At 49.6% G+C, this 23,949-nt stretch overlaps 1 protein-coding gene across 1 annotated transcript in view; it reads left to right on the top strand.

Annotated features, from left to right (window-relative positions):
- TAOK2 (TAO kinase 2) overlaps positions 1-23,949 on the top strand; it is a 107,676-nt gene that overhangs the window by 28,250 nt on the left and 55,477 nt on the right. Inside the window, exons 2-5 of the mRNA XM_089657684.1 lie at positions 15,087-15,287; positions 16,829-16,900; positions 16,988-17,089; positions 22,648-22,693. Of these exons, the coding sequence (XP_089513810.1) occupies positions 15,156-15,287; positions 16,829-16,900; positions 16,988-17,089; positions 22,648-22,693 (352 nt within the window). The 5' untranslated portion in view covers positions 15,087-15,155. The remainder of the gene's footprint in view (positions 1-15,086; positions 15,288-16,828; positions 16,901-16,987; positions 17,090-22,647; positions 22,694-23,949) is intronic.

The raw sequence follows: 23,949 nt of genomic DNA, 5'->3' as shown, positions 1-23,949 counted from the left end.
GGACACCATGTGGGGTCAGGAGAAGGTGCCGTACTGGGACACCATGTGGGGTCAGGAGAAGGTGCCGTACTGTGACACCATGTGGGGTCAGGAGGTGGTGCCGTACTGTGACACCATGTGGGGTCAGGAGAAGGTGCCGTACTGTGACACCATGTGGGGTCAGGAGAAGGTGCCGTACTGGGACACCATGTGGGGTCAGGAGAAGGTGCCGTACTGGGACACGATGTGGGGTCAGGTGGAGGTGCCGTACAGGGACACGATGTGGGGTCAGGAGAAGGTGCCATGCTGGGACATGATGTGGGTCAAGAGAAGGTGCCGTACCTTCTCCTGACCCCACATGGTGTCCCAGTACGTGGAGTCACACACCATGTGGGGCCAGGAGAAGGTGCCGTACTGTGACACCATGTGGGGTCAGGAGAAGGTGCCGTACTGTGACACCATGTGGGGTCAGGAGAAGGTGCCGTACTGTGACACCATGTGGGGTCAGGAGAAGGTGCCGTACTGTGACACCATGTGGGGTCAGGAGAAGGTGCCGTACTGTGACACCATGTGGGGTCAGGAGAAGGTGCCGTACTGTGACACCATGTGGGGTCAGGAGAAGGTGCCGTACAGGGACACTATGTGGGGTCAGGTGGAGGTGCCATACAGGGACATGATGTGGGGTCAGGAGAAGGTGCCATGCTAGGACATGATGTGGGGTCAGGAGAAGGTGCCATGCTAGGACATGATGTGGGTCAAGAGAAGGTGCCGTACCTTCTCCTGACCCCACATGGTGTCCCAGTACGTGGAGTCACACACTATGTGGGGTCAGGAGATGGTGCCGTACAGGGACACGATGTGGGGTCAGGAGAAGGTGCCGTACTGGGACACCATGTGGGGTCAGGAGAAGGTGCCGTACTGGGACACGATGTGGAGTCAGGAGAAGGTGCCGTACTGGGACACCATGTGGGGTCAGGAGAAGGTGCCGTACTGGGACACCATGTGGGGTCAGGAGAAGGTGCCGTACTGTGACACCATGTGGGGTCAGGAGAAGGTGCCGTACTGTGACACCATGTGGGGTCAGGAGAAGGTGCCGTACTGGGACACCATGTGGGGTCAGGAGAAGGTGCCATGCTAGGACACGATGTGGGGTCAGGTGGAGGTGCCATACAGGGACACGATGTGGGGTCAGGAGAAGGTGCCATACAGGGACACGATGTGGGGTCAGGAGAAGGTGCCATGCTAGGACATGATGTGGGTCAAGAGAAGGTGCCGTACAGGGACATGACATGGGGTCAGGAGGAGGAGGTGCTGTACTGGAACACGATGTGGGATCAGCAGAAAATGCTTCATGTAGGTGGTCAGTCTCTGAAGATGAAGGGCAGTAGCATGTTTGGCACTGGTGAACAAGGGGGGGCATTAGATTTCAAGGAGCAGATGCAGTACTCGGACATGCTGTGGTGTGGGGTTAGGTGCAGTACCTGGCTCTGGTGTAGGTGCAGGTTGTAGTACTTGGATTTGCTGTGGGGGCAGATGCACTAATTGACTTGCACTCATTCTGTGGGATTAGGGTCAGGTTGAGTACTCAAAAATTCTGCGGTGTCAGGAGCAGTTGTACTAGGAACGCTATGGAATCAGGGCCAGGTAATGTTCTGTTCTCTACTGTGAGGCCAGGTGCATTACTTGGATATACTGTGAGGCTGGGGCCAGGTTCATTTCTGTGACCTGTGCAGTGCGGGTAGTACAGGTGATGCGCGGTGCGGGTAGCACAGGTGACGTGCAGCTCTCTGATGAAGTGTTTGCCTGTCTCTGTGAAGACTTCTGCTGGCAGTGCAGTGCCCAGAGTGTGTGTTGGTAGCAGGCGATGTGCGCTGGCAGTGCAGTGCCCAGTGTGTATGTTGGTAGCAGGCGATGTGCACTGGCAGTGCAGTGCCCAGTGTGTGTTGGTAGCAGGCGATGTGCGCTGGCAGTGCAGTGCCCAGTGTGTGTTGGTAGCAGGCGATGTGCGCTGGCAGTGCAGTGCCCAGTGTGTGTTGGTAGCAGGCGATGTGCGCTGGCAGTGCAGTGCCCAGAGTGTGTATGTTGGTAGCAGGCGATGTGCGCTGGCAGTGCAGTGCCCAGTGTGTGTGTTGGTAGCAGGCGATGTGCGCTGGCAGTGCAGTGCCCAGAGTGTGTGTGTTGGTAGCAGCCGATGTGCGCTGGCAGTGCAGTGCCCAGAGTGTGTATGTTGGTAGCAGGCGATGTGCGCTGGCAGTGCAGTGCCCAGTGTGTGTTGGTAGCAGGCGATGTGTGCGGTGTCACGGCACAGGGAAGGGGCTTTAGAAGGATGCTGGGGGGGGGGGGGGCACGACTGCTCTGCCTGTCTCCTGTTCCCGGCCCCTCTGGGTGAAGACCAATAGTAAACCTGTATCCAGGGCTGTCAGTGGAGGAGGAGGCGGCTGCACAGCTACTTGGATCTGTCTGCATCTGTCACTTTCCCTGATAAATCTCTACTTCAGCTCCACAGCCGGGGAAGGGTTAATGCTTAGGATCCTCTCCCTGGCCAGGCATTGGTTAACCCCGCATCGGTCGGCAGGAATGCGCGCGCAGCGAGGAAAAGGTTAACCCTGGCTTTTGGCAGGAAAGGACATAATGGGGTAATACTGTATTTATATTGTAACGCCCGCTTCCTGTTCTACCTGAAAAGCTCATTTCAGGCAGCTTTGTATTTTCACCTGTCCAGTCCGTCCGCCTTTTTCTTACCCCGCGTTGGTCGCCCCGTTTTTGTTTTTTTTTTCTCCTCTGTGTTGTGGTAACCCCCTTTTCTGTATGTGCGTCATTATGGTTGCACCCTGTATAGCTCGGTGCCCCCTCCTTCCTTACGTCGTTCCTACTTTTCCTTGTGAACTGCGGATTTCCCCCTTCCCCCCTCGTTTACAGAGATATTCGTAATACAGACCCCCCCCCCCTCCCCCCCAAATTCATAGGTTAATAAACACCTTACTAATCTTTTTGATTTTTGTCGTTTTCTTTAAAACTGCTTTTGGGGGGTTACCTGTATCCTTTCCTTCTCCCTGATGTACAGTCCTCCTGTTTTGATTGTTTCACACAGTATTGCCACGGAAAAATGTATCATTTGAAGATGTCTGCATGCAATCTAATGTGAGATCAACCCCCCCCCCCCCATACACACAGATTTAGAATGTACAATTCGGCTGAATGTCATAGAGAAAGTTACACGTTAACTCCGCACAATCTGCTGGCGATGATATTTCTCCGAACGTTTTCTTGCTTTTATAGAAACCTTTGTTTGGTGTTTAATGCAGGCCATACGTGGTTCCAATTCCGAACGATTTTTCGTCCGAAAATCGGAAACGTCGTTGGCTCGGTAATCCAATGGCACCATCATTGATTTCGAAAATCGGAAACGTCGTTGGCTCGGTAATCCAACGGCGCCATCATTGATTTCGAAAATCGGAAACGTCGTTGGCTCGGTAATCCAACGGTGCCATCATTGATTTAGAAAATCGGACACGTCGTTGGCTCGGTAATCCAACGGTGCCATCATTGATTTCGAAAATCGGAAACGTCGTTGGCTCGGTAATCCAACGGTGCCATCATTGATTTCGAAAATCGGAAACGTCGTTGGCTCGGTAATCCAATGGCGCCATCATTGATTTCGAAAATCGGAAACGTCGTTGGCTCGGTAATCCAATGGTGCCATCATTGATTTCGAAAATCGGAAACGTCGTTGGCTGGGTAATCCAATGGTGCCATCATTGATTTCGAAAATCGGAAACGTCGTTGGCTCGGTAATCTAATGGCGCCATCATTGATTTCGAAAATCGGAAACGTCGCTGGCTCGGTAATCTAATGGCGCCATCATTGATTTCGAAAATCGGAAACGTCGTTGGCTCGGTAATCCGATGGCGCCATCATTGATTTAGAAAATCGGCCGACCGAGTCATAAAGTTCTCCCCATATAACAGGCGACATTTCTGTTCCTTCCAGGTCACGGAACTCGCGCATATTTTTTTTGGGAAAACAATCGTACGTTTTTTGAGCCGGGCCATAGACGGACGGTTCAGCAGGAACCGGCCGAGATTCGAACTGTGTATGGGCAGGTGTAAATGTACCCAAGTTTATCGATCAATCAACTTTGGTACAACCAGCCTGCCAGATTTTCCATGAGATTATCTCTAGTGGCTGTTATAGCTGATAGCAATAATCACGGTCTTCCCCCATTGGGAGAACACAATTGTCGGCGGGAAGGATTCCCCTGTCAAAAATCGAAAATTGGCCGACCGAGTCATAAAGTTCACCCCATATAACAGGCGAAACTTCTGTTCCTTCCAGGTCACGGTTCATGGCGCATATTCTTTTCTCTCATCGTACGATTTGACCATCATTGAGTCAAAAATCGGTCGTTTTTCACAAATTTTCCAACATGTCCGATCACCGAAAAGGGGAGGAACCATGAAAATCGGAAACGTTTGCTCGGTAATCTGATGGTGCCATCTTTGATTCAAAAAATACATATAACCGGCAACATTTCTGTTCCTTCCATGCGCATATTCTTTTTGGAAAAACGATCGTAGGATTTGACCATCATTGAGTCGAAAATTGGTCGTTTTTCACAAATTTTCCAACATGCCCAATCACCGAAAAGGGGAGGAAGCACGAAAATCAAAAACGTTCGCTCGGTAATCCGATGACGCCATCATTGATTTTAAAAATCGGCCGACCGAGTCATAAAGTTCTCCCCATATAACAGGCAAAACTTCTGTTCCTTCCAGGTCACGGCTCAGGCGCATATTCTTTTTGGGAAAATGATTGAACGTTTTGACCATCATTGAGTCGAAAATTGGTCGTTTTTCACAAATTTTCCAACATGCCCGATCACTGAAAAGGAGAGGAACCATGAAAATCGTCCGGTGCCATTGACCCCACTAACAGAGCAAAAATCGGCTGATTATTCTTAGGTATGATTTTCAGATGAAAAAAAGTCGATTTTCGACCCGTGTATGGCCGGCCTAAGTCTTAACAGACCAAATAGACACCCAAGATTTTTGTACAATTTTTTTAATCTAAATTCAAAGTAGAATTCCAGCCTCAACCTAACGCACGGCACACACGTACCAAAATGTGGCCAGTTCGTTCAACAGAAACTGGTCCATTCATGTGATCTCCCCTGTGTCAGCCAGTGGCAGCTGCAGGGGAGAGGAGAGGGGCGCTCAACAGTGTCTAAGAAAGCCTGGAGTGGCAACATCACCCGTAGACTGCCATATCCCAGCCACTGTTGGGTGCTTTCTCCTCTCCCCTGCAGCTGCCACTGGCTGACACAGAGGAGATCACATGACCAGAGCAGGCTTAAAATGGGTAAATCGATGCATTTTTCTTACACAGGTTAGTCAGCATAAGGCTCCATGTACACGGGACACAATGATGGAAACTGATTGCTGGAAAACACAGGTTAAAAAACGTCTGTTTAGCTGCGTTTGCATACCGCGTTTACGCGCATTTATGAGCGTTTGCGTTTAGAAGCGTTTTTTAAAGATAACCTCAGGAGACCTTCCCAAATGCCCAGAATACACTAAAAAAAACAGTAAAAAATTAACTGTTTCAGACATTTTGAGAGAAATAGAGAGAGTAGAAGCAGAGAGAGCAGTATGTGTTGAGATTAGCTGTCTTTTTTTTTTTTTTTTTTTTTTGTGGTGTTTGGATGTTTCGGCTCATTTCTGTGCAGAAATTATTGCAGCCGTGTCTAACATATATTCTTTCATGCGAAACCTCAAAGTATGGCGTACCGGGTCCATTTGAGTACCAGGAAAACACTTTGCATGCATTCTTCATGATGAAAAAAGGCTCCGGACAGCATCTGGAAATGGAAGAGTTAAAAAAAAAAAAAATTCAAACGCTTATAAACGCGTTTAGCTGCGTTTTACAAGCATTTGGCGTTTGAAACGCTGATAAAATCTACTCCTGAACGCAAGTTTGGTGCGTTAAAAAAAAAACGACTGTAAACTCAACTGCCTGTAAACGACGATGTGAACACGGACACATAGGAGAACATTAGGGAGAGTTCAGGGGCTGCTGAAAAAAAAACGCAGAAAAGCTCCTAAATGTCAGTTTAGCAACTGCAGTGTACATGACCATAAGTGTTAGGAGGGGGGAGGGAGCATTTAAGCTGAATTATTTGTATGGCTGCACCAGATCAGGGGCGCAGAGTGTATGGATGAGGGGCGCAGAGTGTATGGATGAGGGGCGCAGAGTGTATGGATGCGGGGCGCAGAGTGTATGGATGCGGGGCGCAGAGTGTATGGATGCGGGGCGCAGAGTGTATGGATGCGGGGCGCAGAGTGTATGGATGCGGGGCGCAGAGTGTATGGATGCGGGGCGCAGAGTGTATGGATGCGGGGCGCAGAGTGTATGGATGCGGGGCGCAGAGTGTATGGATGCGGGGCGCAGAGTGTATGGATGCGGGGCGCAGAGTGTATGGATGCGGGGCGCAGAGTGTATGGATGCGGGGCGCAGAGTGTATGGATGCGGGGCGCAGAGTGTATGGATGCGGGGCGCAGAGTGTACGGATCTGGGGTGTAGAAATTTTTTTAAAAAACTACATGTCCAAGGGCTAAGGCTTGGTTCACATCTGTGAGGGTGGTGCCGCTGCGGATACGCACGAAAATCCGTGCAGCTGCACCACCCGCAAAGAGAATTGCGGACCCGCGGGTGCCATTAGTTCTAATGGCACGTCACCCGCACTGGAAAACGCAACCCTACTGGGAACCTCAGCTGTGTTTTCGGAAGAAGTGTAAGGACTTCTCCCCTGCGTGTCCCGGGGCACGGGAGTCCATTCTGATTAATGGGCTCTCGTGCCCGAGCAAAACGCGCCCCGCACTGCCGCATATATGTGAACCAGGGCTAAATCGGGGTCCTGGCTACTAAATATTCCACGCTCAACTGTTAGTGGGATTATAACAAAGTGGAAGCAACTGGGAACAACAGCCACTCAGCCACCAAGTGGTAGGCCACGTCACATGACAGGGCGGGGTCAGCGCATGCTGAAGCGCACAGTGCGCAGAAGTCGCCAACTGTCTGCAGAGTCAATAGCTAAAGACCTCCAAACTTGGTGTGGCCTTCAGATGAGCCCAACAACAGTGCGTAGAGAGCTTCATGGAATGGGTTTGCATGGCCAATAGGAATTCAACATCCCTGATGGTGCCATAACTATGTGATCCCTGTGGAACCTGCAAATCGATATAGCTGGCACTGCTACTCCAGTGATCCCCAATAGCTTTTCCAGATCCCTTCCTGATTGGCTGCACTGCGATTTAATGAGCACGTAATGAATAGGCGCTGTCTTTAGCGTGAATCATGTTTTCCTGCCAGTCCCCGCACTGTATTTCCACTGTCTGGATTCATTCCCCGCACTGTATTTCCACTGTCTGGATTCAGTCCCCGCACTGTATTTCCACTGCCTGGATTCAGTCCCCGCACTGTATTTCCACTGCCTGGATTGGTTTTATCTTGGTTCAATAAAGAAAATAAACCCTAGTAGGGGAAAATAATGGGGCTTTTAAGGTCCCATACCATTCTGGGTATAAAGATGCATAATCATAAACCATATTGGATACAATGGAGCATATTTTATTATGACATTATACAAAAAACCACACAGAGTGGTAAGCAAGACAAACGCCGATGTAGGCACATACAGTCATGGCCGAAATTGTTGGCACCCTTGATATTTCTCCAGGAAATCATGTATTTCTCACAAAACGTATTGCATTAACACATGTTTTGCTATACACATGTTTATTCCCTTTGTGTGTATTGGGACAAAACAAAAAAAGGGAGGAAAGAAAGCAAATTCGACATAATGTCACACAAACCTCCAAAAATGGGCTGGACAAAAGTATTGGCACCCTTTCACAACTGCGGATAAATAAGAATGTTACAAGCATGTGATGCTCCTGTAAACTCACCTGGGGCAAGTAACAGGTGTGGGCAATATAGAAATCACACCTGAAAGCAGATAAAAAGGAGAGACGTTCACTTAACCTTTGCATTGTGTGTCTGTCTGTGCCACACTAAGCATGGACAACAGAAAGAGGAGACGAGAACTGTCTGAGGACCTGAGAACCAAAATTGTGGCAAAATATCAACAATCTCAAGGTTACAAGTCCATCTCCAGAGAACTAGATTTGCCTTTGTCCACAGTGCGCAACATTATCAAGAAGTTTGCAACCCATGGCACTGTAGCTAATCTCCCTGGTCGTGGACGGATGAGGAAAATTGATGAAAGATTGCAACGCAGAATAGTCCGGATGGTGGATAAGCAGCCCCAAACATGTTCCAAAGACATTCAAGCTGTCCTGCAGGCTCAGGGAGCATCAGTGTCAGCGCGAACTATCCGTCGACATTTAAATGAAATGAAACGCTATGGCAGGAGACCCAGGAGGACCCCACTGCTGACACAGAGACATAAAAAAGCAAGACTACAGTTTGCCAAAATGTACTTGAGTAAGCCAAAAGCCTTCTGGGAAAACGTCTTGTGGACAGATGAGACCAAGATAGAGCTTTTCGGTAAAGCACATCATTCTACTGTTTACCGAAAACGGAATGAGGCCTACAAAGAACAAAACACAGTACCTACGGTAAAATATGGTGGAGGTTCAATGATGTTTTGGGGTTGTTTTGCTGCCTCTGGCACTGGGTGCCTTGACTGTGTGCAAGGCATCATGAAATCTGAGGATTACCAAAGGATTTTGGGTCGCACTGTAGGGCCCAGTGTCAGAAAGCTGGGTTTGCGTCCAAGATCCTGGGTCTTCCAGCAGGACAATGACCCCAAACATACGTCAAAAAGCACTCAGAAATGGATGGCAAAGAAGCGCTGGAGAGTTCTGAAGTGGCCAGCAATGAGCCCAGATCTAAATCCCATTGAACACCTGTGGAGAGATCTTAAAATTGCTGTTGGGAAAAGGTGTCCTTCCAATAAGAGAGACCTGGAGCTGTTTGCAAAGGAAGAGTGGTCCAAAATTCCGGGTGAGAGGTGTCAGAAGCTTATTGATGGTTATAGGAAGCGACTGATTTCAGTTATGTTTTCCAAAGGGTGTGCAACCAAATATTAAGTTAAGGGTGCCAATACTTTTGTCCAGCCCATTTTTGGGGTTTTGTGTGACATTATGTCATATTTGCTTTTCTGCCTCTGTTTTATATTTGTTCCAATACATACAAAGGGAATAAACATGTGTATAGCAAAACATGTGTTAATGCAATACCTTTTTTGTGTGAAATACTTGATTTTCAGGAAAAATATCAAGGGTGCCAACAATTTCGGCCATGACTGTATATAATGAGCCACCAAAAATATAAAGAGATAATAATAGTGGGTAAAGAGAAAACGTGACGGGCAAGAGTCCTAAAACCCTATTGATACCATCAAAAGAATTGATCATCAAACTGGTGAAACGATTACAGACATGAGAGGTAAATGTTGGTAAGTGGAAATATCTAAATTCATATAGACTACCCAAATGATGGATCATTGGGTGTAATTTGAGAAGGGTGGCAATTCCAGTAGAAACCAAAAATGCTTTTCCATAAAATTTAATCCAAAACTGGATAATCAATCAAAAGATCCGACGCGTTACATAGTATATGACCCACTTCTTCAGGGAAAGTGGAAAAACTGAGCAACAATGCCAGCCGATGGTAGCACTCTGTTCAATAGCAGCACCTGATGTACATGAAGATCAGTAGTGATTGGATACACAAAGGGAGATTTTCTGAGCACCGGGGAGGAAGCCACCAGTCCGAGAATACCTCAGATCAACTTGGGTAACAAACGCCACACCGTTGTTCGTTCCAGATGAAAGAAGTATAGTGACCAACTGTTATAGGTTGGTGACTAAACACCCGTCTTGGTTGCTCCTGAGCAGTGAAGAGGCAGAAATGTTAAGGAAGTTAAAGAAGACAATAAAAAGGGCAAAATTTGCCCAAGCAGATGCCAATCAGTGATCACATGCAAAGTAGTAAGCAAGATGTCACTTCTGACATCATTGCTTACTACGTGTGAAATCTGTGAATGATCACAGAGATCACATGGTACAGGGCTATTCACAACAGCCTTGTACCATGTGACAAGCTGTGACCAATCACAGCTCACACAGCATTTCTCAATGGCTGCAAGAATGCAGCTAGAGAGAAGGAGAAATGATTGCCTTTTATGGGTGTAAAAGCAATCAGTGGTGACACTGTACTGCTAGGGTGACAGTATGTAAAAAAAAAAAACCCTTAAATATAAAAATGTTTTTCAAAATTATTTTTGGTTCTAAACTAATTTGGGTTATTTTTTTTTTTTTACTAAAAAGATAACGGAATAAATTTTGGCCAAGATTTATGATGAAATATTATTTATTTGCAAAATTTTATAAGAAAAACTTTTTTTTCAACATTTTTTGCTTTTTTCATTTAAAGAGCAAAAAAAATAAAAATCCCAGCGGTGAATAAATACCACCAAACTAAAGCTTTAGCTATCTAAAAAAAATGCTAAAAAATTCATATGGGTACAGTGTTGCATGACCGCGCAATTGTCATTCAAAGTGTGATAGCGCTGAAAGCTGAAAATTGGCCTGGGCAGGAAGGGGGTGAAAGCGTCCGGACTGGAAGGGGGGGGGGGGGAAAGTGTCCGGACTGGAAGGGGGTGAAAGTGTCCGGACTGGAAGGGGGGGAAAGTGTCCGGACTGGAAGGGGGGGAAAGTGTCCGGACTGGAAGGGGGGGAAAGTGTCCGGACTGGAAGGGGGGGAAAGTGTCCGGACTGGAAGGGGGGGAAAGTGTCCGGACTGGAAGGGGGGAAAGTGTCCGGACTGGAAGGGGGTGAAAGCGTCCGGACTGGAAGGGGGGGGGAAGTGTTCGGACTGGAAGGGGGGGGGAAGTGTTCGGACTGGAAGGGGGGGGGGAAGTGTTCGGACTGGAAGGGGGGGGGAAGTGTTCGGACTGGAAGGGGGGGGAAGTGTTCGGACTGGAAGGGGGGGGAAGTGTTCGGACTGGAAGGGGGGGGGGGGGAAAGCGTCCGGACTGGAAGGGGGGGAAAGCGTCCGGACTGGAAGGGGGTGAAAGTGTCCGGACTGGAAGGGGGTGAAAGTGTCCGGACTGGAAGGGGGGGAAAGCGTCCGGACTGGAAGGGGGGGAAAGCGTCCGGACTGGAAGGGGGGGAAAGCGTCCGGACTGGAAGGGGGGGAAAGTGTCCGGACTGGAAGGGGGGGGGGAAGTGTTCGGACTGGAAGGGGGGGGGGAAGTGTTCGGACTGGAAGGGGGGGGGGGAAGTGTTCGGACTGGAAGGGGGGGGGGGAAGTGTTCGGACTGGAAGGGGGGGGGGAAAGTGTGCGGACTGGAAGGGGGGGAAAGCGTCCGGACTGGAAGGGGGGGAAAGCGTCCGGACTGGAAGGGGGGGAAAGCGTCCGGACTGGAAGGGGGGGGGGAAAGCGTCCGGACTGGAGGGGGGGGGGGGAAAGTGTCCGGACTGGAAGGGGGGGGGAAAGTGTCCGGACTGGAAGGGGGGGGGGGAAAGCGTCCTGACTGGAAGGGGGGGGGGGGGAAAGCGTCCTGACTGGAAGGGGGGGGGGGGGGGAAGCGTCCGGACTGGAAGGGGGGGAAAGCGTCCGGACTGGAAGGGGGGGAAAGCGTCCGGACTGGAAGGGGGGAAAGCGTCCGGACTGGAAGGGGGGGAAAGCGTCCGGACTGGAAGGGGGGGAAAGCGTCCGGACTGGAAGGGGGGGGAAAGCGTCCGGACTTGTAGGGGGGGGGAAAGCGTCCGGACTTGTGGGGGGGGGGAAAGCGTCCGGACTTGTGGGGGGGGGAAAGCGTCCGGACTGGAAGGGGGGGGGGAAAGCGTCCGGACTGGAAGGGGGGGGGGAAAGCGTCCGGACTGGAAGGGGGGGGGGAAAGCGTCCGGACTGGAGGGGGGGGGGAAAGTGTCCGGACTGGAAGGGGGGGAAAGCGTCCGGACTGGAGGGGGGGGGGGGGAAAGTGTCCGGACTGGAAGGGGGGGAAAGCGTCCGGACTGGAGGGGGGGGGGGAAAAGTGTCCGGACTGGAAGGGGGGGGAAAGCGTCCGGACTGGAGGGGGGGGGGAAAAGTGTCCGGACTGGAAGGGGGGGAAAGCGTCCGGACTGGAAGGGGTTAAAGACTAGTTTTGGTTCAGGCTGCAATTCTACTGTACGGATATGTACACACGTGGACTGTATACCAGCAAGCTGTATGTGCTTCTCTTCAGAACCCAAGAAGGAACTTGGACAGTTATCCAACAACCCCCCCACAAAAAAAGGTCTAGCAGACATAAACCCCATTCTTTTTGTCTGCTTTAAAGAGTAGGGAGGGTGAAGTGTTATGATAACTAGATTGTAAGCTCCCAGGATCAGGGCCCTCCTATCCCTCTTGTATTGATCTGTATTGTTGCTGGATTGTCTCCCGTTATATTGTAAAGTGCTGAGCAAACTGTTGGCGCCATAAATCCTGTATAATAATAATCCGAGGGGTGACAACGCTCATATACTGTACTGCACCTATGAGGAGCAGTGTTGTCACCATAGAACAGGAAGTCTTCTCCATAACATCGGTGGAAGGCCCTTTACAGTCCACAGAGATAACTGAGAACATTGTAACTAATAGAGTACAGCTTAGGTGACGAGCACAGGAAGTCAGCAGCTCATACGATTTCTGGCAGGATCAACTGGTATTTTTTTTTTTTTGCTGTTATCAAATAGATGTAACAAAACATTTTTCAATGGGAAGATGAACAGATCAAAAAAAAAAACTGTATAATAATAATAATCTCCTAATCGGTTTTGTTGGTTGACTGACACTTCTATAGGTTTCTGTCGGAATAGATATGTGGGGGTTCCATTGGTGACTGTTTATGAGGATGCGTCTTCCAAGTCATTGTCCTGATCTTTCATTTATCTCTTGGAACGCTGACGTTTTCTGCACTTTCCTCAATTTTAATGATTTAATCAGATGACGGATCCCGCGCCCTCCAGTCCCCAAGCGTGGAACTTTATTATAAATAACATATGGACTTGCCAAGCAGAGCAGGTGATGTGACGGATCTCCATGGTGTGAGGCTGCTGACATCACCTGCTTTCCCTGGAATGTTTGTGTGTTATAACAAAGTTGGGTGGAAGCGCAGAGTTCGGTGATCTGGCGCTGAGACTGGTAATGCGGGAAGCTGGACCTGCTTATGTAATGAACTAATATTACTCCCCCCCCCCCCCCCCCCCCCACATGACTATCGTTAACACGCATCAAGCATTTTCCTGCCAAAATGCTGCTGCTCCTGGACGCCCCCCCCCACCTCTTGATGCCCCTGCCTCTCAATACCTCTAAACAAATATGTGTTCATGGACTCGTAGGATGACATTCAGGAGCGTATGGAGGCAGAAGAAACATTCCAGATGCCCCTAACAGCAGTGTTAGACATCCAGTGTTAGGCCTTACGGGGGCTGTAGGAGTCTTCAGTCTATGACTGACTGTTAAAGCATCCCCCCAGACTCCCAACAACTCCTATAGCATGTTTATTTTTTCGGATCATCTCCTGTAGTATGTCTACGGTCTCTGACCATCTCCTCTACTATGTCTGCAGTCTCTGACCATCTCCTCTACTATGTCTGCAGTCTCTGACCATCTCCTGTACTATGTCTGCAGTCTCTGACCATCTCCTGTAGTATGTCTGCAGTCTCTGACCATCTCCTGTAGTATGTCTACGGTCTCTGACCATCTCCTCTACTATGTCTGCAGTCTCTGACCATCTCCTGTAGTATGTCTGCAGTCTCTGACCATCTCCTGTAGTATGTCTGCAGTCTCTGACCATCTCCTGTAGTATGGCTGCAGTCTCTGACCATCTCCTGTAGTATGTCTGCAGTCTCTGACCATCTCCTGTAGTATGGCTGCAGTCTCTGACCATCTCCTGTAGTATGTCTGCAGTCTCTGACCATCTCCTGTAGTATGTCTGCAGTCTCTGACCATTTCCTGTAGTATGTCTGCAATCTCTGACCATCTCCTGTAGTATGGCTGCAGTCTCTGACCATCTCCTGTTGTATGTCTGCGGTCTCTGACCATCTCCTGTAGTATGTCTGCGGTCTCTGACCATCTCCTGTAGTATGTCTGCGGTCTCTGACCATCTCCTGTAGTACGTCTGCGGTCTCTGACCATCTCTTGTAGTACGTCTGCGGTCTCTGACCCATCTCCTGTATTACGTCTGCGGTCTCTGACCATCTCTTGTAGTACGTCTGCGGTCTCTGACCATCTCCTGTATTACTTCTGCGGTCTCTGACCATCTCCTGTAGTACGTCTGCGGTCTCTGACCATCTCCTGTAGTACGTCTGCGGTCTCTGGGCATCTCCTGTAGTACGTCTGCGGTCTCTGGGCATCTCCTGTAGTACGTCTGCAGTCTCTGGGCATCTCCTGTAGTACGTCTGCGGTCTCTGACCCTCTCCTGTAGTACGGCTGCGGTCTCTGACCCTCTCCTGTAGTACGGCTGCGGTCTCTGACCCTCTCCTGTAGTACGGCTGTGCCAGGGACAGAAGTTATGGGGTGAACTGAATGATTTAGTCAGCCAATTTTTTTTTTTTTTATCGTTGGTGGTACTGTCGGCCGAACGAATGACCGATTTTTTTTTTTTTTCGAAAAATTGTCCGATGTTCGACTTGTCTATGGCCTGCATTATTCTGTAGGGTTCAATATTGTGAACCTAGCCGTAAACACTGCAGGTACAGCAGCTGATTGATCATTACACAATCGCTCCCATGCGCACTCATTCTGCACATGGACACACAAGCAGCTATTTCTTCAGAATCACAAAAGGTAGGAATCTGCAACAAAATTTGTTAAAATGCCGCAATGTACATCGATCACCCAAAGAGGATTATTTTAGTTTGTTTTCTTCTGAAAAGTGGAGTTACACTTCAGGAAATTGATTTTATAGTGACAGCGGCATATCCTGTGATTTTATTCTTTCTTTTTATAATAAAGTATTTGTATTCAGAGCTGTCCGTGTTATCTTAGAATCGTTTCATAAACAGGTTCTGATGACATCATGTAACCGTCCCTTCATGGCTCTCTTTTTCCAGCTACAGCGGGTCGCTCCTCTGTGGGGAGTGCTGGCGGTGCCCCGCGGGGGGCTTCCCCTGGCCCTCGTCATGCCGTCCAACGCCCGGGCCGGCAGTCTGAAGGACCCTGAGGTAGCCGAACTTTTCTTCAAAGATGACCCGGAGAAGCTGTTTGCTGACTTGCGGGAGATCGGGCATGGCAGCTTCGGTGCCGTCTACTTTGTGAGTATCAGAAAATGGCGAACATCCATCAAACCGTCGCTTTTTGTTCTCCAACCTGTATGAGAACAGCAACCTTTTTGGTTTTTCCCTTCAAATATTTTATTTAAAAAAAAAAAACAAATGTCAGTGTTTAGGTCTTAATACGGGACAGCAGGCACAACTTTTGTTTTAAAAACTCAAAGCAAACTCCAGGGAGATGTAAATGAAACTAATTGATCTAGCTCTCTGACCCAACTCATCCCTTGCGGTGGGGCTATCCCCGCACTCAGGGGAAGTGGTGCATTTTAGGTTTCATGCTGCCCTAGGCAACACAAAAATTGCCCCCCCCCCCCCCCCTTTGGTGAGACCCTGACACTGACAAACACCCTCCTCCTCCACGATAAGAGCCTGATATTGACCAACACCACCTCCCCACCCGAGAGAGTCTTCCACTACCACCGCCCCCCATACACTAGCAACCCCCCACCCTGGCGAGAGAGAAGACACACTCCTTCACAGCTCCGGACATCCCTGGGAACAAGAGTCGGGCTCTGCATAGACCATCAAGCAGCCTCTCTCAGATCCAACCTGGTACCCATGCTGCGTGTTTCCTTTCTTCCATCCCTTCTTTTGGGGGACAGCGCTGCCCCCCTGAAAAATGCCACTCTAGGCAAATGCCTTGTTTGCCTAGTGGTAAACACGCCCCTGCTCAGGGGTGTATTTACCACAAAGCAAAGAAGGCATTTGCATAGGGCGGCATTTTTTTTGGGGGGGGGACAGCACTGCCCTTTGGAAGAAGGGACACGCGGCATGGGGATTTGGTGGGTTCCAAGAGAGGCTACCGTTTTTCATGACGGTGTATGCAGAGCCCAACTCTTGTTCCCGGGGATGTCTGGAGCTGTGAAGGTGAGTGTCTTTCCGTGGCTGATGGTGGCTGGTGTATGGGGGGCAGTGGTAGTGGAAGGCTCTCCCACGGGAGGGGGTGCAGGGGTGTTGTTGGTCAATGTCAGGCTCTCTCTGCGGGGGGGCGGTAATTTTTGTGTTGCCTAGGGTAGCACAGATCCTAAATACACCACTGCCTGCACTGCAAGGGATAATTTCTCATTTTGTGTAGGGGAGACGAGAAGGTGTTGCTTACCTGAATCTCCACTCCCTTAGCAGGCAGCACTCTTCCACGATCCAACGGTGGACTCTCCCTTCTCATCCTCCTGTCCACTGCAGTCCTGTGGCCCCTGCTCTACTCTTGATGTCAGGACCCTGTGGGGGTTAAACTGCTGTCATCAAGCAAGTCATTCTCCCTTTGAAGCCCCTGCTTTAATCGGATAGCAGTTGGGCATATACCTACAGGCGGTCCCTTTACATCCAACCACCCATAGAGGAGAACGGACCGTATCTGTGTCCACAGTGCTGGCTATGTTGTCGCTCTTGGACAGGAAGTGGTGGTAGGACTACAAAACACCTCCCCCTCTTCTCCCCTACATAACATTTTGATAGATATACTTGATTAGGTCTTGCATAACCAGCGTTAGGGTTTCCTTTCATCTAGATCTTTCTTCTTGCAGGCCCGGGATGTACGCAATAATGAGGTTGTTGCCATTAAGAAGATGTCCTATAGCGGGAAGCAGTCTAATGAGGTGAGTGACGCGGGGGGGCTCTTCTGGGCCTCACATGAAGCGGGAGAAGGTGATCTGCTTTATAACCATCTTCCTTTCTGTTCTCAGAAATGGCAGGACATCATAAAAGAGGTGAAATTTCTGCAGAAGCTGCGACACCCCAACACTATCGAATATAAAGGATGTTACCTACGGGAGCACACTGCCTGGGTGAGTGCACGTCGCTTTCCCACCAGGAGAGTGCAGCAGGAAGTGTTACCTCAATATTAAAGAGCCGGTAGACCCCCATTTCTTCAATTGTATTTAATAGTTTGTTAGTTGTTAACCAGATCTGTGGGAAAAGCTGGAGAGATCAGAAGAAAGTTAAGGAATCTGTCCGTTCCTGGTTGATTCTTAACCCGTCGCCCTTTTAGAAGATTTACCCCCCTTCCTGATCAGGCCATTTTTTGCGTTACGGCAGTGCGTTAATTTAACTGACAATTGCGCGGTCATGCAACGCTGCACCCAAATGAAGTTTGTCCTTTTTTGCCCCACGAATCGAGTTTTCTTTTGGTGGTATTTGATCACCTGTGCGGTTTTTATTTTTTGCGCTTTAAGCAAAAAAAGACCGACAATTTTGAGAAAAAAAACAATATTTTGTACTTTTTGCTATCAAACATGTCCAGTAAAAAAAATGTTAAAAATCAAATTTTGTCATAAATTTCGGCCAAAATGTATTCTGCTGCGTGTCTTCGCTAAAAAAAAAATCCTAATGCGTGTAAACGAATTGGTTTACGTGAAAGTTATAGCGTTTACAAATGGCGGTATAGATACTGGGATTTTTTTTTCCCCTCTACTAGTAATGGTGATCAGCGACTTTTAGCGGGACTGCGGCAGGCATTCTGACACCGGGGGGGGGGAACTAACTTGGTGTCACTGACATCCCCAGTGACACCAATACAGTGATCAGTGCTAAAAAACAGCACTGACACTACTAATGGCACTGGGCAGGAAGGGTTAATGTGAGGGGTGATCAAAGGGTTAACTGTGTGTAGGGAGTGTTTTACTTGGGAGCGGTGTGTGTGCAGTTCACTGTAATCATACTGCTCTGGATGGCTGAGCAGTGTGCACGGGGTGACAGGGAGGAGGACTGTAATCACACTGATCCAGAGCAGTGTGCTTGAGCTGACAGGGAGGAGGACTGTAATCACACTGATCCAGAGCAGTGTGCCCGAGCGGACAGGGAGGAGGACTGCAATCGCACTGATCGGGATGGCTGTGCTGTGCCTGAGCTGACAGGGAGGAGGACTGTAATCACACTGATTGGGATGGCTGTGCTGTGCCTGAGCTGACGGAGGAGGACTGTAATCACACTGATCCAGAGCAGTGTCCCTGAGCTGACAGGGAGGGGGAATGTAATCACACTGATCGGGATGGCTGTGCCTGAGCTGACAGGGAGGAGGACAGTAATCACACTGATCGGGATGGCTGTGATGTGCCTGAGTTGACAGGGAGGAGGACTGTAATCACACTGATCCAGAGCACTGTGCCCGAGCTGACAGGGAGGACGACTGTAAGCACACTGATCCAGAGCAGTGTGCCCGAGCTGACAGGGAGGAGGACTGTAAGCACACTGATCGGGATGGCTGTGCCTGAGCTGACAGGGAGGAGGACAGTAATCACACTGATCGGGATGGCCGTGATGTGCCTGAGCTGACGAGGAAGACTGTAAACAAAACAGTCTTCGTTCCTGTCAGTGATTGTCGGTAATCACCGGCCGGGACCTGGTGATTGACATCCGCGGCTGCAGAAATGCAAAATCATGTGTATATATACGTGATTTTGCGCACCCGTGCCGCCGTGTAGCAGTATATCGGCTATACGGCGGTGGGTAAGCGGTTAAAGAACTTCCCCTAATATAAAGGGTTAACTAGACCGGTAAGTGGTGGACCCGTGTTTATCATTTGATCGTAGGGCCTTCCTAGTGGAAAAGGCGGCTGCAAGGGACACATGATGATAGATCAGAAGAAAGGGTTTTGGAGGTTTTTTTAATAAAAACTTGGGGGGGCAGAGGAGTCGCTTAGATGCCTCCAGTTGTATTGATGATATACTGACATGGCACATCCTGGTGCTGACCAATCACAATCGGTGTGGTCTGTCCCGGAAGCCCTGCTGAAGAAAGGGGAAGATGATCAGAGATTTCAAATCCCCAAACATCTATACCAGCTGCATGGGTACGGATCGCACCCACAGAGGTAAGTACAGCGGCGGGAGGGGGGGGGAGTGGTTGGGTGAGTGGGGGTGTTCACCTTTTCATTTTTTTTTTCTGAAGAGGTGAATTAGCACCTTAAGTCTCGGGGTACAGAGGTGGGTTGTAATACTTACCTTATTACTTGCTCTGGTGCCCAACTTTTCTCAGATGCTGGAGATTGTGGGTGTGTCCTCGCATACAATGCAGGGCTATTGGTCGTGTGTGATTGTGGGTGTGTCCTCGCATACAATGCAGGGCTATTGGTCGTGTGTGATTGTGGGTGTGTCCTCGCATACAATGCAGGGCTATTGGTCGTGTGTGATTGTGGGTGTGTCCTCGCATACAATGCAGGGCTATTGGTCCTGTGTGATTGTGGATTGTGGGTGTGTCCTCGCATACAATGCAGGGCTATTGGTCGTGTGTGATTGTGGGTGTGTCCTCGCATACAATGCAGGGCTATTGGTCGTGCATGATTGTGGATTGTGGGTGTGTCCTCGCATACAATGCAGGGCTATTGGTCATGTATGATTGTGGATTGTGGGTGTGTCCTCGCATACAATGCAGGGCTATTGGTCGTGCGTGATTGTGGATTGTGGGTGTGTCCTCGCATACAATGCAGGGCTATTGCTCGTGCATGATTGTGGATTGTGGGTGTGTCCTCGCATACAATGCAGGGCTATTGGTCGTGCATGATTGTGGATTGTGGGTGTGTCCTCGCATACAATGCAGGGCTATTGGTCGTGTATGATTGTGGATTGTGGGTGTGTCCTCGCATACAATGCAGGGCTATTGGTCGTGTGTGATTGTGGATTGTGGGTGTGTCCTCGCATACAATGCAGGGCTATTGCTCGTGTATGATTGTGGATTGTGGGTGTGTCCTCGCATACAATGCAGGGCTATTGGTCGTGTATGATTGTGGATTGTGGGTGTGTCCTCGCATACAATGCAGGGCTATTGGTCGTGCATGATTGTGGATTGTGGGTGTGTCCTCGCATACAATGCAGGGCTATTGCTCGTGCATGATTGTGGATTGTGGGTGTGTCCTCGCATACAATGCAGGGCTATTGGTTGTGTATGATTGTGGATTGTGGGTGTGTCCTCGCATACAATGCAGGGCTATTGGTCGTGTATGATTGTGGATTGTGGGTGTGTCCTCGCATACAATGCAGGGCTATTGGTCGTGCATGATTGTGGATTGTGGGTGTGTCCTCGCATACAATGCAGGGCTATTGGTCGTGCATGATTGTGGATTGTGGGTGTGTCCTCGCATACAATGCAGGGCTATTGGTCGTGCATGATTGTGGATTGTGGGTGTGTCCTCGCATACAATGCAGGGCTATTGGTCGTGCATGATTGTGGATTGTGGGTGTGTCCTCGCATACAATGCAGGGCTATTGGTCGTGTATGATTGTGGGTGTGTCCTCGCATACAATGCAGGGCTATTGGTCGTGCATTGTACAAAGTGAACGCCGTACAGAACAGGCTTGGTGAGCATTTAACCCTTGATGTGGGGGAGGGCACTGCAAGGTGGGTTTTTTTTGTCTGGTGACCCCATAGCAGGGTGTTCAGACTCCCGGGGACTTCTGTGTACATAGAGACTGGCCAGACCTGTATATTTTCAGCACAGATCTATACATAAGGAGTCTTGTCTGTGCCGAGGCTCCGGTACATGTAACGCTGAGTCTCTTTTGTGATTGCTTTGTGTGGGAGGCTGTACAGCACACTGTGTATACAGAAAAAGCCATCACAAAAGGCCCCCTGCGGGCTGCCCGCGTCACTGCCAAACGCCCCCTCTTCTCTCCAACGCGGCCATCACCCGCTCACCTCTGGCCTAAAGCAGCCCCTCTGTCATGTGCCCGGCCACTGAATCTGCCGCATGATTGATGGTTTAGACCTTTTTCATTTCTAATTCCCCTCCTGTCCTTATCGCCTCCATATATTGCCCGGATCATATTTATTGCTGCAAAGCAAACTAGACTGGAGGTGAATCTGTGTGTTCAGCTGTATAATCATCGGGAGCCAGTGAATGCCATGTCTGCGCTCACCCCACCACTGACACCCATGACATGCAGGAGAAGCCACACCGCTCCCTAGTTTTATGAATTCTTCCTCATGCGTAGCTGTTAGAGGCATGGGGACCCCAGAAACAGGAAGTGCTTTTTGTTGTTTTGTTTTTTGAAATAGCATTTTGGAATGTTATGTTATGTGGTCAGTTTGGATTATAAGTAGTGCTGAGCGGAGTCTTCCTTTACATTTCCTCTAGAAAGCTGCATAGGATGACATGAATGAATCTGAAGTGTTTGATATACCCCTTACTAACTGTATTCTCTTGTTCTATCTCTCTATCTCTCTCGCTCCCTCACTCTTGCACTCTCTCTCATCCTGTACTTATGTTCTTGTGCTTGCCCTCGCTCTCTCGCTCTTGTGCTCTCGTTCTCGCGCTCTCTCGCTCTTGTGCTCTCGTTCTCGCGCTCTCTCGCTTTTGTGCTCTCGTTCTCGCGCTCTCTCGCTCTTGTGCTCTCGTTCTCGCGCTCTCTCGCTCTTGTGCTCTCGTTCTCGCGCTCTCTCGCTCTTGTGCTCTCGTTCTCGCGCTCTCTCGCTCTTGTGCTCTCGTTCTCGCGCTCTCTCACTCTTGTGCTCTCGTTCTCGCGCTCTCTCGCTCTTGTGCTCTCGTTCTCGCGCTCTCTCGCTCTTGTGCTCTCGTTCTCTCGCTCTTGTGCTCCCATTCTCTCGCTCTTGTGCTCCCGTTCTCGCGCTCTCTCACTCTTGTGCTCCCATTCTCTCGCTCTTGTGCTCCCGTTCTCGCGCTCTCTCGCTCTTGTGCTCCCGTTCTCACGCTCTCTCGCTCTTGTGCTCCCGTTCTCGCGCTCTCTCGCTCTTGTGCTCCCCCGTTCTCGCGCTCTCTCGCTCTTGTGCTCCCCCGTTCTCGCGCTCTCTCGCTCTTGTGCTCCCCCGTTGTCGCGCTCTTGTGCTCCCCCGTTGTCGCGCTCTTGTGCTCCCCCGTTGTCGCGCTCTTGTGCTCCCCCGTTGTCGCGCTCTTGTGCTCCCCCGTTGTCGCGCTCTTGTGCTCCCCCGTTGTCGCGCTCTTGTGCTCCCCCGTTGTCGCGCTCTTGTGCTCCCCCGTTGTCGCGCTCTTGTGCTCCCCCGTTGTCGCGCTCTTGTGCTCCCCCTTTCTCGCGCTCTTGTGCTCCCCCTGTTCTCCCGCTCTCTCGCTCTTGTGCTCCCCCGTTCTCGCACTCTCTCGCTCTTGTGCTTTCGTTCTCGTGCTCTCTTGCGCTCACCCTCTCTCTTGCGCTCGCCCTCTCTCTTGCGCTCGCCCTCTCTCTTGCGCTCGCCCTCTCTCTTGCGCTCGCCCTCTGTCTCTATATCGGGTCTCTTGTATTACTGCTGGCTCTTGCCCTTTTGTCCCTGCTTTCTCGCTATCTTCCTCTTTTTCCCTCTTTTCCCTCTTTGTTGGTCTCTCTCACTCTTGTGCTTATGTTCTCCCTCTTTCCCACTCACTTTATCCTCTCACTCTCTCTGTCTTGTTCTCCCTCAGCTGGTGATGGAGTACTGCCTGGGATCCGCTTCCGATCTCCTGGAGGGTGAGTGTCATATCCCAGCTAGGTATTTTATAGTTCCCTCGATTTTGATGATTATGATGGTTGGTGGCAGCAATCAGTTATGTGGTCTGATAGCACTCAGTGTAGCCATAACATCTGATACAAACCTGCAGCACATACACATTTCCTATGAAATGCTTCACGTTCAGAAAATTATTATTATTTATTTCAGGTACTTATATATCGCTGTCAATTTGTGAAGCGCTTTACATATATATTGTACATTCACATCAGTCCCTAACCCTCAAGGGGGGTACAATCTAAGGTCCCTAACCCACATTCATACACATACTAGGGACAATATAGACAGGAGCCAATTAACCTACCAGCATGTCTTTGGAGTGTGGGAGGAAACCGGAGTACCCGGAGAAAACCCACGCAGGCACAGGGAAAACATGCAAACTCCAGGCAGGAGGTGCCGTGGCTGGGATTCAAACAAACGACCCGAGTACTGCCAGGCGGAAGTGCTAACCATTTAGCCACTGTTAACCTGTCATAAATCCAGTGATCTCCTAACTTCCTCCAGTGAGCTGTCATTGTTGCTGCACTGAAATCCCAAGTTGTGTTGTCATCCCTGCCTGATTTTTCCCCTACTGAACTACCAAACACATCCTCCTATGTTATGGAAGTGAGGAGGTGTTCTGTAGTCCACCAGGGCTGGCAACACGGTTTCAGATTTTAGAAGCACTATGTTGAACGCTATTAGGAAGTTGGGTAAATACTGGATTTCTGGCAGGTCGGGAGATATTTTTCTGTGCATGAGGCTGTTTTAACGTGACATACTTTTAGCCCTGGTTCACACTGACGCGGTGCAAAATTTGCGTGTTTTCAGTACGAATTCCATCACAATCGAACCACTTTCATACGAACCGATGTGGTTGTGTATGTTAACACCCTGACATCGGTCCACAAAACACTGTGCAATGTGCAGAATCAGATCGCATAGGTGTGAATACATGTTATACAAGCTGTACACTGACTACGTCACATTGTAGCAAAGTGTCATTTCTTCAGTGTTGTCACATGAAAAGAGAGAATCAAAGATTGACACAAATGTGAGGGGGGGACTCACTTTTGGGAGATACTGTGTGTGTATGTGTATATATATATATATCGTATTTTTCGCTCCATAAGACGCACCTAGGTTTTAGAGGAGAAAAACAAGAAAAAAAATATTCTGAACCAATGGACTGCGGACACAGTACAGGGGATGACCAGAGACTGCGGACACAGTACAG

Source organism: Staurois parvus, unplaced genomic scaffold, assembly GCF_062004578.1.
Source record: "Staurois parvus isolate SC_StPar_1 unplaced genomic scaffold, SC_StPar_1.0 ptg001021l, whole genome shotgun sequence".
Lineage (NCBI taxonomy): Eukaryota > Metazoa > Chordata > Amphibia > Anura > Ranidae > Staurois > Staurois parvus.
This window is presented reverse-complemented; position numbering and strand designations above follow the sequence as displayed.